Below are 12,788 nucleotides of genomic sequence, written 5' to 3'. Positions count from 1 at the left end.
AATGGTTCGGCAGGTTTTGTGATTAAGAGAATCAGAACAGTAAAACAATGAAAAAGTGGTGTATATTAAAGATTTTATGCTTATTTAATTTATTCTAACTTGTTCGGTATTTTAAAATCACGATAAACAGGTTATTTTTCACTTTAAATGCTGCCGAAAATAGGTACACAGTAAATGTTCATTTTTGACAGCTCAATGTTGTGGGCTCCTGCCGAAACTCGGAACAATAACACACCTTGGATTTGGCTGAATATTTCTTTAAAAATTGATCAGAACACTACAATGCGTATATCGATACATAATATGACCTTTCTTGTACCAAATATCACCAATTTTACGACAAACAATGCACTAACTTAAGAGAAAAATAAATATTTGTAAGCCAATTCGCACCGTACGCTATGACCATCAAACTGACCTAATGGCTGCTCTGTTTAAACGTCGCATCAAAATGGCTGTCAAAACGGGCCAAAATAAGCAACATAAAATTATTATTTAAAGTGCTTTTTAACATCAGTATTAGGAAAGTAAGAGTGTAAAATTGCTTTAAACAATTTTTTGTACATATTTACATAGAAAATAACATTTTCTGACCCGTATTCGCGCTGCCGAAAATAGGAACACAACCTGCCGAAAATAGGAACAAACTGCCGAAAATAGGGGCAAAAGCAATGTTTGCATTTTTACGAATATTTATGAAAAAGGGCTTTGAACCGGCAAATAAAAAATAGTGTAACATATTATGATAGTTTATCAACCAGAATAACATCACTTTCATGAAAAATAATAAAAAATGTTTATTTGTGAGCAGTTTTTGTGAAACTGCTGCACTAGCGTGCCGAAAACTGGTACAGTTACCCTACTTGATGGAATAATTATCATTAATATGTGTCAATTCTATATCCAAATTTAAACTTAAATTTCTTGGATTTTGTCCAATTCTTAGGTTGTTTTTCATCGTGTGTGTGTTTCTGTTCTGTGATTCTTTAAAGGGAGTGTGAGAAATTTTCTAGGCGTTTGCGCAGTTAATGCTTACATCAACTAAAGTTTATCGGCTACAGTAGCAACAGTAATATCATTGATGTTCTTGTTAAATTAGAGCATACATTTGCCCAACATTTTAGATGTATTCGAATGAAGTTTAAAAGATTTCCAATATTGTGATGTGATTATTATGTAGTGAGTATCTGATACAATTTTAAAGTGTTTAATTGTGTCGAATTGTGCAAAGAACGTGGAAATTTCAATATTGGCGCACCTATCTTTGCAGCCATTTTAATTTAAAAAAAGAAAAAGAAGTGAATTGCAATTAAACTATCAGAAGAACCTTATTTTGTGAAATTACTTCCACAATGATGGCAATGAGTGCAAAAAGAAATAAAAAATCTAGTTTTGATTTACATGAGCGCTGGCTTTGGTATAGTATTGTATTGCTACTTCATATACCCTATACTATTGGTAAGTTGGAGTTGTATAAACAATTTGGAAATGCAGCCAAACATGATATTATTGAAAGACAATAATATTTAATATTTTACTCATACATGCTCAATTATCAATTGGATGTATTTGTGATAATAGTGGAGCAGAATTTTACCACACGATTTTTACCAATTTTAGGTGCATATGGAAACGTGGTGTCGCTTCCGGGAGAGTGCCGTGATATGAATGGCAAGAAAGTAGAACAAGGTAAATGACACTCAGAAAGAATGATGATTCTTACTTTTGACCATAACCATAACTTTTTATTCTCTGCATCGTTCATAGATGCACACTATGTGCCTCCTGGATCGGATACGTGTAGATTGTGTTTATGTGACAATGGTCATCCAAAGGCATGCAAAGCTGTGCTTTGCTCACCGCCTCATGATTGTAAATCCTTTCAGATTGGTAGTTCATGTTGCGAATTCATCTGTTTAGATGATACAATAGGCAACACTACGGATAAAACCTACGACATCGGCATGTGACTAGTAGCTACTGGAGTGATTGTTACATTTTCTTTAACCTTGCTTTTCTTCATAATTAGTCGCTTAAGGCATCGTAAAAGTCGTGCCCAAGAAGGTCGCGAAGCCATCGATGATTCTAATCAACGCAATATGGTTAACAATGTGAGTTACATGGGAGGTAGTATTGGCTATCTCGGTGGAGGAACAATGAATATGGATTATTCGTATGTAGACCATGCCATAGCTCCGCACTACCAGCTTTGGAAACCACCAGGAGCATATTACACGAGGGGGGAAGCTCCACCTCCTTACGAGGAAGCAATAGCCATCGCTCATGCCGAGTCCTTGAGTTCGTGTACCGTCAGGTAAGATTAAGAGTGGAAGAGTTATTTATTTTAGATTTGTATGTATATTGTTAATATAACCTTTTCTGGTTTCTGGGACTGATGAAATTATATGTTATAATACAGAAAATTCTACGCATAAACACCAAAAAAACATCGTAAAATTTGTCCTATTGGTTCTTTTATGTAATTATGAAAGCTAAAATTTCAGCCTTCACCTGATATTATTGAATCTGTTCAGTCAGAAAGCAAGGAGCAGTGTACCAACCGAAACAAATATGGCATCATACTTCAAGTGAGGAACATATTAGAGTACCCGTGCATATATCCTTTTTTTAATTCAACAGACCTCCGATTGTTCTCAAATATCTCGTAAAATTGTGAAATTTTAAGACAGATTTACAAAACAGTACATAGTAAAATCATCAAAGCACGCAATTTGCTATGGATCTAATTGTCAAACCAGATTTTCTTCTTCTTCTTTTCGTTTTTAGACTTCAAATTGCACGGGATCATCCCACCTGATATATCAACTTCATAACACTTTGGTTAAATCATAATAAGTGATCGTTACCAATTGGCAATTTACTGGCTGCGATTTACACCTGTTCTCACTTTCCCTTGAATCTTTATCCGGTTGCTATGGATCGCAATCCATGAGAATGGATCGCAATCAGCTTCGCAACTATGCGCGGTGCATAGTTTATTTGGTGACCGCTAGGCGTACCTCACGATTCTCCTTACAACAGGCGATTTGAAAAGCAACAATTTCATATTGTTCTATGATTGAACCCAATTGAGAACTTTTGTTGAAAACCCATTTTTAAGCAATGAATAACATTTGACAGATTTGTCAGCTTCTACGCATCAGAATAGATTTCCAACCAGACCGTAACTCCATAGCATGTTATATCCGGTTGAATTTCGAAAGCCTGAACATGACTGAACGACCACGTAGGTCATAACGCCGAAAAAAAAGAAGATTGTGAAGGTTTGTTTGGAAAACTTAGTCCAATAATCAAAAAAGTATGAATAGTTATGTAAGCTTCACATAAAAAATACGATTAGATTTTACAGTTTAATGTATTCATTATTAAATTCTTTCCTTGGGATTCAAATGTGTCCCGCGGTCACTAAATAAACTATGCGCTACAATGAAATTTGCGCTAAAATCTGTCAAATATTATTGATTGCTTAAAAATGGGGTTTCAACACAAGTTCTCAATTGGGTTCAATCATAGAACAATATGAAATTGTTGCTTTCCAATTCGTATATTATGAGGAGAACCGTGAGGTATGTCGAGCGGTCACCAAATAAACCAAATCTAAGGGTAGCTGAGAGCGATCAAAACGTAGTTGAAAACGATTCAGACGTAGTTGATTGCGTTCCATTCTCATAGATTGCGATCCATAGCAACCGAATAAAGATTCAAAGGAAAGTGAGAACAGGTGTAAATGCCACCCCTACAGTGGCGGGTCTAGCCTCTCCGAGGCTCTAGGCGTTATGGTAGACGGGCCCCTTTACCAAATCCATCTAGGGGGGGGGGGGGGGGGGGGGGTTGTTAAATGGTGTACGAATCATGCACTGCAAATTTTCTAAGTTTGCTGCAGTAACATTTTTTACTGAAAGTTATTGAGTAATACATGGTTTTGTCGTTTCACTGAATATTTGTAAAACAAATTACTGAAAATGCATTTATTTATTCTGTCAAAACGACATGTAAGTCAGTTTGAGCCTCAAAAGAAAATATAATGCGATGCCCGCTTGCTCGTGATGAACAAAAATTTGATTTGGGTAAGCGGTTACTTACAGACACCCCGATAAAATTTTAGGTGCATATTCGGCTTGCGGAATTAACGTTTTGGTTGAGAAAAATCTTCACACCACTTTGCTGTTCTTGCTGAAATTTCATGATTACCGTGAGTGCATACCAAATCAACAAACTTGTTTCGACAAAATACAGTTCACATCTGTATAAAACTTTATGAAACAGAAATGAATATGAGCAGAATGGACTGCCATCCTGCGCATCAATAAAAACCCCAATTTCTATACTTTTTTTCGCCAATTTTCAATCGATATCAATGACTGAACTATCAGTAATATCAGAAAGGCTTTGTGGTATGTTCAAATTTTGGGTACTGTGGATACTGTTTCGAAGCGGACTTTCGACACTTCATCGTCTAGGCGATCATATAAACCTTTAGGACGTTGGAGTTTAGAGGGCTTACCTTGGGTAGGAGGACATAAGTAAACTCCTTAAATGAGAAGTCGGTAGATGATGGATGGGCTCAGTCCTATCCTGACAAACCGAACAAATCTGACCTGCCATGATCGGAGTTGGTTTTATTTATACTCAAAAGAAGTTAAAGGTCGGAAAGTTATCGTTTTCGCTAAGCTAGTTACGTTTGTCTTTTATTGACAAGAACGATGGTTCTAAACGATATTTTCTTTCCTACTTTACAGTTTCCAGCTCGTGTTTCATAGTACGGACGATTTGATTTAAAATGGTGATCGTGAGCATAACATAAAAACAAAATTTTGCTTTTACGTTGGTGTTTACCTTTACAATGAATACTGAAGTACCGTCTTGCTTCGAATTACGGCCACTTCATTTTCAATCGGTCAGAGCGATAACTTCTTGCACGCGGGAAAACAATATTTTCATTCGAAAGTAACTGGAAATACCCTGTATTGCAGTATGTTTGTCTAAATTGATCCGCGGACCTCAGGTTGGAGGACACTGCTTTAGATAAGCTGCTTTCGAAATGATCGAGCGTTGAGGGCCAGGAGAATGCTTTTTTTTACACATACTTTATTATATTATTACAGTTAATACACAAAATAACTGGTTTATGATATTAAACAATGCGATTGGTTATATTGTTGTTTTTCTTAAATTATTATATCATCCAAGCAAGTTTCAAATTCGTTTTATTAACTTACAATTACTAAAATTGATTGTAAAGATTTTTCAGCCAGGTCAGACAAAATGATAGCGCATTTCCTTAAAAAAATACTCCTAGAAAATCGTTGCATCCTTAAAAAGCAATAGTGTGTAATCATTGTTCTCGTAAAATCAACAGTCAGGTTTTTATGGAATTATTCGTTTCTATTTTCTAATTTCTCCTCAAATTTGACCATATTGATTGGTCCGACAATCCATGTTATGGTGATCAAATTTGGAAGAGTTCAACGATATGAATTGTCATATTAAAATATGTTCAGTTAATTTTTAATGAATAGGATCTTCCTATCTTTCAAAATCGCGCCAATATTTTCAGACCGGACCTGACTGCATATTGTGGCGGGCCGAACTTTGCCGACCGCTGCCGACAGCTTAATTAGTTCAAATTTTACGCGATCATTCATATCGATATTTCCTTTCCGTCGACCCTTCCAATTTTGACCCAAACCCTTCAACAGCTTGCCTTTCTACCATCACTTCGTCCAGTCCACAATTTTGACTAAGGCCCAAAGGTTAGCCGGGGCACGAGTTCTTAGTTTTTGCGAGATAACATAGACACAAGCCAAATTAAAAAGCGCACACATCGACATCGGAATCGATTCTTGAATGAAACATCAACAGATAAAAAGAGCGTGCTTGGTGTCAGCCAATTTTTCTTGCTAATTTCTACGGCTACGAACCGTTGTGTTGAGATCGGTTTCGGAGCCTTTTAATGTCGTATGTGCATGTAGTTTGCGTGAGGCAGCTGTTGTAACGGATTTTCGCTTTACCCAACTCGTGCGTAGCGTTCAATGCATTCGATCCAACACTTTGGGCCAACGATGATGAAATGATGATATTGTTTTGAGCTGTGGACATGTATCACAACGTTCTGCGCTTCCAACTAAGGTAAAAATATTGCATATGTTAAAAAGGCAAATGTTTTCTGCTTCTGATAGTAAAATGCTTCTGATTAATAAAATAAATATGCTTCTGATAGGTCTGGTAGTAATAGTAAATCTGATTGTAAACATAACACCCGGAGGGAAAATGGGGGTATATTGGGTTGACAACACCAAATGGAAGGGGCCCCTCAATCGACGGGATCATCAACGGGGCCCCCAAATGGCCGAGGCAATGGAGATTGTTCTTCATATTATGGCTGTATATGGCTGTATGTAGATGAAGTTGTAACGGTTTTTGGTCTTGTTGTATTCGCAAAAATGGAAAAAGTCGATAAAAACCATATACAGGCGGTCCCCGAGATACACGGTTAATGGGGACCGAAAACGGCCGCAAAAAACCGCGTATCTCGAATTTCCGCGTAAGTCGAATCTTGTGATTTCTAGACAAAATATCACTAATTTTCGTGTTAATTTGCAACTAGGGGGTGGTTTTAGCCACATAATCAATTATTTGATATGATTCTGAATGAAATAACAGTTTCAAACCTTTTGAAATAGTTTTTAACATCCGATCAAAACAGAAATTATTTGGCATTTTACAATAGATGCGTAAAATCAGTACAATTTACTCAAAGAACTGTCAAATTTAGGAAACCGCGTATCTCTGAATCCTCGTATAAGAGGTACCGTGTATCTCGGGGACCGCCTGTGTAAATGAACATGGTCCATAGGTTCCTTGAGTATTTTTATACCCTTCCCCCCTTCCTTCTAACTGAAACCTTTCCCATTTCCCCTTCTCTTCGGTCCACAAACTTGATGTGTTCGATTAGGATCTGTCGCTGACGACAATTTAGGCTTAAAAAGCAAAGCGTTGCTAGGTCAAAAAATGCTGATTAGCTACGTTATGCAACGCGCCAGCGATGCGCGCTGGTTTAACGATTAAATGGAAAAATAGGCTAAGAAGAATAGACTAAGAAGAATATGCTGATCGACGACGGTCAGCATTTTTAGAGTATAAAATCAATTGAATAAATTAATGAAGCCATTACTTGCCAAGAACCAGTTGGTGCGTTCATTATTGTGCTTAAGTCGGCGTGTACTGTGCCTGTCTTAAGCTGCTGCTCCGAAAGACACTTTCGTGTGCGCGACAAATGGTGGCTCCAGAGAGGACGCATCAACCAATGGTTCGGCAAGTAGTCAAATAAATCGGGAAATAAAAACCCGAAGTAGTAACAAGCCCGTAAAGGCGTGAATAGACCCCACAGCAACCCAAGCAGGGTTGTGATAGTGAAACAACGGCGACGGACGACGATCCGGCGTAGCCGATCTACGACAGCCAGCCCAGGAAGAAGGGCCACGCACCAGTTGCTCGACGAAGCAAAACCCGAGAAGCGCCTCGGCGGTGAGTGAGTACAAAAGAACTGTAAGTGCAACGTCACAACAGTGAATAGAACGCGGTCATTACCGCTAGTGAAGTGACGCAATCGAAAGTGAACTCGACACTGCCAACGTATAAGGCAAATGCTGAACTAGTGAAAAGGTGACCAATACGTTTACGCCGCGAGCTTCGAAAGGTGCATCCGTTCTCGCAACGCAACATGAAACCGTCAGTTTAGCGCCAGTTGAAAAAAACAGTTATCGTAAAACGCGTGCGTCGCAAGTATCGGACGTTAACTCCGACGAAACGTATAACGAAACACGTGTGCCGCGAGCTAAATATTGCATAAGGCATCCGACGCAGTGCAACGTAGGAAGAACAAATTGAAGAAATTAATTGTGACGAGTGTATCCATCGTGTGTATGACTGTCGTGTGTATGACCGCCGACCCACCGCTAAGAAAACATCGTTCCGGTTGAGGCAACCATCGTTCTCGGTTTGAGGGCAACCGGCGAGTAATACAGAAGACGTCGTATTTGAAGACAAGCAGCAGTGAAGACATCACTCCCGATCCAGCCGTCCCTGACCAGCCGAATAGGAGTTGACCCTGCTGAAGCGGATCTGAACCACGGTGAGTTCAAGATGGAATACGATTTTAAAAAGAATCCGAATGGGCACTGCAAATTATGCACGAACCCAGATGAGATAGGAAAATTGATAACTTGTATTGATTGCGACAGGTGGTTTCACTTGTCATGCTTAGACATAAAATCACCTGTTAAAGATTTTTTATGCAAAAAATGTAAAGATAGGGAAGTTGAACGGCAGGAATATAGGTCAGCACTAATGCAAACGCAAAAACTGCTGAAAGAAAAAATGACAAATGAAGAAGAAAAAGAAAAAGAAAAAGTAAGAATAGAAGAAGAGCTAAAACGGCTACAAGAAGAGATACAAAACAAAAAATCAGAAGATGTCAATGAAAAACCAATGGCAAGTTTAGACGTAAAACTGTTAACTCAGAGTTTAGACAGAATGGTTCAATCGTTGTGTTCTAAGGACTCGAAAGTAACACTTTCAAAGCTTCCAGATTTTGATGGAAGCTATAAATGCTGGCCTCAATTTAAACAAGCCTACGAAGAAACTTCCCGAGCTTGTAAGTTTTCAAATTTAGAAAACATGAATAGGCTGCAAAAGCATCTGAAAGGCGAAGCACTTCGTGCGGTTAGCGGGTTAATGCTTAACCCAGAAAACGTTCCGCTTGTATTAAACAGGCTCGACAAAATGTTTGGAAATGCTGAAAGCATTTACAAGTCTTTACTGTTAGAATTACTAGTAGTAAAGCACATAACGATAGATAATCCCTCAGCATTTTTAGAATTTTCCAACGCTTTGCGCAATCTCATTGACAACATGGTGTTGTTGAAGCAAGAAGGTTTTTTGAATGACCAGAGGCTGCTAAACGATTTGACATCAAGGTTTTCAACCGAACTTAGGAACGAATGGTTGAAACACACAATAAGTAGGAAACAAGATAATAAGAATCTTACGCTAGAAGACCTAGCAGAATGGCTGAAACCCTCTGAAGAACTGGCCATTATACTGGCCGCGAACGAAGGAGTAGCCAAACAAGAAAGGTCGAACCGTCAAAACATGCAGCATCGTCATAAAGGGCCAGAAAAGGAAACGATATGTCTAATTTGTGGATTTCCTCATGAAACCACTCGTTGCCAACAATTGAACGGTAAGACGCCCGATGAAAAATTATCTCTTTTCATTCGGCATAGAATTTGCACTAATTGCTGCAAGTACAGCAACCATAACGCCCAAAACTGTCGCCTACCACCACAATGTAGTGTGTACGGTTGCGGCAAAAGGCATCATAGTATGTTTCATAAAAGAAATCCGGTAGAAGGGCAACCAACAAACAAAATAAATTGCCATCAGGAAAAGAATAATCTGTTCTATCAGATCGTGCCCATCACTTTGCACCATAATGATAGAAAATTCGAAACTTATGCATTCATGGATCCTGGCTCTTCAACTAGCCTCATTTTGGAAAGTGTCCGAAAAGAACTAAACGTTCACGGACCAAAAAGACCGCTAACTCTCTCCTGGACGGACGGAAGCATTCAAAAAGAGACAGAAAGTAGGATAGTTCCCATAACAGTAGAGGGAGCTAACAAAAGAAAATTCCAAGTAAAAGGTCTCAGAAGTGTAAGGGAACTTAACCTTCCCGTTCAAACCATAGATGCTCCGTGTTTGCAAAGAAATTTTAAACATTTGAAAGGCATTAGTATCTCTAGCTATGCAGATGCGAGGCCTACCGTGCTACTAGGCCTTCCACATTCGTATCTTTGCCATGGTGCAAAATATCGAGAAGGTAGACCAAACGAACCAATTGCCCATGAAACGAGGCTTGGTTGGGTCATTTTTGGGGGAACGAATACGCCAAATGTCACAGAGAACTCATTTGTGATGACAGAGACGTACGAAGAAGAAAACAAGAACATGATGCAAATCTTGCGTGGTTTCTTTTCTACAGAGGAATTTGGAGTAAAACCTACTCCAACCCGTGCCTCTGAAGAAGACAAAAGAGCGTTAAAGATTATGAAAGACACGCTTAAAAATACTGGCGACGGATACGAAATTGGTTTAGTATGGAAAACCGACAATCCTAAATTACCAGATAGTTACGGACAAGCGCATACGCGCTTAAAAAGTCAAGAGAAGGCAATGGAAAGGGATCCAAACTTAAAATCATGGTATCATAAAGAAATAAACGCATACGTTGAAAAGGGATATGCGCGTAAGGCGACACCAATGGAACTGCTGCAATTGAACGGGAAAATAAACTATATTCCCCACTTTTTCGTGATAAACCATAATAAACCCATTCCCAAACCACGTTTAGTATTCGACGCGGCTGCAAAAAATCAAAATATATCCCTTAATTCTCAACTTCTTTCCGGCCCAGATCTTACTGCGTCCCTGTTCGGAGTGCTAGTCCGCTTCAGGGAACACAAAATAGGCTGTTCAGGAGATATCAAGGAAATGTATCACCAGGTAAAGGTGAGACGGGAAGATCAAGACGCTCAAAGATTTCTATTTCGAGCATCGCCTTCTGATGTTCCTCAAGTTTACGTTATGCAAGTGATGACGTTTGGGGCAACTTGCTCACCAACTTGTGCTCAGATTGTCAAGAACGAGAACGCACTACGTTACAAAAATATCTATCCCCAGGCAGTAAAAGCGATTGTTGAAAATCACTACGTAGATGACTACCTAGATAGTTATCCAGATATTGATACAGCCGTGAATACTATCTCGGAGGTGTGTAAAATACATGATGATGCTAAATTCTTTATGAGAAATTTCTTTTCCAACTCAAAAGAAGTGGAGAAAAGCATTCCAACCGACAGGTTATCCGAGAAAAGTGTACTTGGCATAGAGGAGAAAAATCAAAATTTCGATAAAGTGTTGGGATTGATTTGGGACAAAGAGTCTGACGTCTTTACCTACAAGTTTAAAAGGGCAGATATTAAAACACTAACGAAACGTCAGATGTTCTCATATATAATGAAAATCTACGATCCTCTAGGTCATCTTGCCAACATTACTGTTGAAGGTAAGATTTTGATGCAAGATCTTTGGAAAACTAAACTAGACTAGGATGACGAAATCACACAGTCCATAAAGGAAAAATGGGAAAACTGGATAAGCCGAATCGAAAACTCGATCAACATATCTATACCTAGATGTTTTTCGATTGGAAATAACGTAAAGATCAGGGAGCTCCATACTTTCGTAGACGCGTCAGAAAAAGCCTTTGCCGCAGTTACGTATCTTAGGACAGTCCACGACTTAGGCACCACTGTCGATCCCTAGGCTTGAATTGCAAGGGGCAGTGCTAGGCACTCTCCTAAACGAATCAATCAAGAGGGAATTGCGCTTAAAGGTTCAAACAGAATTCTTTTGGACCGATTCAAAAACAGTTCTAGCTTGGCTTAACTCAGAGCCTAGAACATATAATCAGTTCGTAGCCCTGAGAATCGGAGAAATTTTGGAGTTCAACTCTCCGAAGCAGTGGAACTGGGTAGCATCTGCAGAAAACCCTGCTGACGAAGCTACAAAAACTTGTAAGAAAAAGTCAATATGGTTAAATGGTCCCGACTTTCTAAAAATTTAGAAATAAAAACACTAACACCAGACATTCCGGACACATTTGAAGACCGGAAAAGGGTAAACACTTCGAGAACAGTGGAAAGAATAGATTATGACGGCATTTCCGTCGAATGGTGTTCCAACTGGCACCGTCTAAAACGATCGGTAGCGTACGCACTAAAGTACTTGGATTGGTTAAAAAGTAAGGCTAAATCCCTGTCATTTTCGACAGCAATCGATAAAGCTACCCTTGACTTAGCTGAGCGCCACTTATTAAAAAAGGCTCAATGGGAAAGCTTTCAAACGGAGATGATACAACTCTCATTGAAGAACCCGATTAATGGCAGCAGTAAAGTTAGGTGCCTGTGCCCTATGTTGGACCAAGATGGGATCATGCGTTCTAGAGGAAGACTTGAACACGTTAAATTTCTTCAATTTAACGCACGTAGCCCTATTGTCCTACCAAAGGGCATCACATTACAAACCTTATCCTGCAACATTATCATGAAAGGTACTACCACCAGAAGAGCGAATCAGTGATGGCTGCAGTTCGTCAAAAATTCTGGGTGATAGATCTCAGAAGCAGTCTTAAGCACGTAATAAACAGATGTCAATACTGCAAAAACGCACGAGCTAAACCAATCCCACCAATAATGGCACCACTGCCAACATGTAGAACAGCAGTGTTTAAAAAACCATTTACGCATTGTGGAGTAGATTACTTCGGCCCCCTATTCGTTACGATAGGCAGACGGTCAGAAAAAAGGTAGGGTGTTATATTTACGTGTTTAACCACGAGAGCAATCCATATAGAAATAGCCATTGATCTAACGGGAAGCACCTTTATTGTTTGCTTAAAAAATATGCAATACAGAAGAGGAAAGGTATCTTTCCTATACAGCGATAATGGGACCAACTTTGTCGGAGCCGACAATGAGATGAAACAAATAAGATATCGATGTGCCTCAGAAGGCATAGAATGGATCTTTAACCCACCAGGCGCCCCTCATTTTGGAGGTGCGTGGGAGCGAATGGTTGGAGAAATCAAGAGTCTGCTTCCCATGGCTGAGAGTTATAAAGAACACGTTCTCAGATCAATACTA

General features: G+C 39.1%; 1 protein-coding gene across 1 annotated transcript; it reads left to right on the top strand.

Moving 5' to 3' along the window:
- The first annotated feature begins 1,339 nt into the window (after positions 1 to 1,339).
- Positions 1,340 to 2,314, top strand: LOC121601974 (integral membrane protein DGCR2/IDD-like). Its single transcript, XM_041930767.1, has 3 exons — positions 1,340 to 1,458; positions 1,621 to 1,689; positions 1,768 to 2,314. The coding sequence occupies exons 1-3, from the start codon at positions 1,353 to 1,355 to the stop codon at positions 1,968 to 1,970; spliced, it is 378 nt and encodes a 125-aa protein (XP_041786701.1). The 5' UTR covers positions 1,340 to 1,352; the 3' UTR covers positions 1,971 to 2,314.
- Positions 2,315 to 12,788: the final 10,474 nt, after the last annotated feature.

Source organism: Anopheles merus, unplaced genomic scaffold (assembly GCF_017562075.2).
Source record: "Anopheles merus strain MAF unplaced genomic scaffold, AmerM5.1 LNR4000252, whole genome shotgun sequence".
NCBI classification, from domain to species: domain Eukaryota; kingdom Metazoa; phylum Arthropoda; class Insecta; order Diptera; family Culicidae; genus Anopheles; species Anopheles merus.
The sequence above is the reverse complement of the archived record's forward strand: the minus strand, read 5'-3'. Positions and strand labels throughout refer to the sequence as shown.

Coding starts and splice junctions, on each gene's coding strand:
- LOC121601974 (XM_041930767.1), top strand. CDS start 1,353: ATGATGGCAATGAGTGCAAAAAGAAATAAAAAATCTAGTTTTGATTTA. Junction 1,459..1,620: donor TCATATACCCTATACTATTG/GTAAGTTGGAGT, acceptor TACCAATTTTAG/GTGCATATGGAAACGTGGTG. Junction 1,690..1,767: donor TGGCAAGAAAGTAGAACAAG/GTAAATGACACT, acceptor CATCGTTCATAG/ATGCACACTATGTGCCTCCT.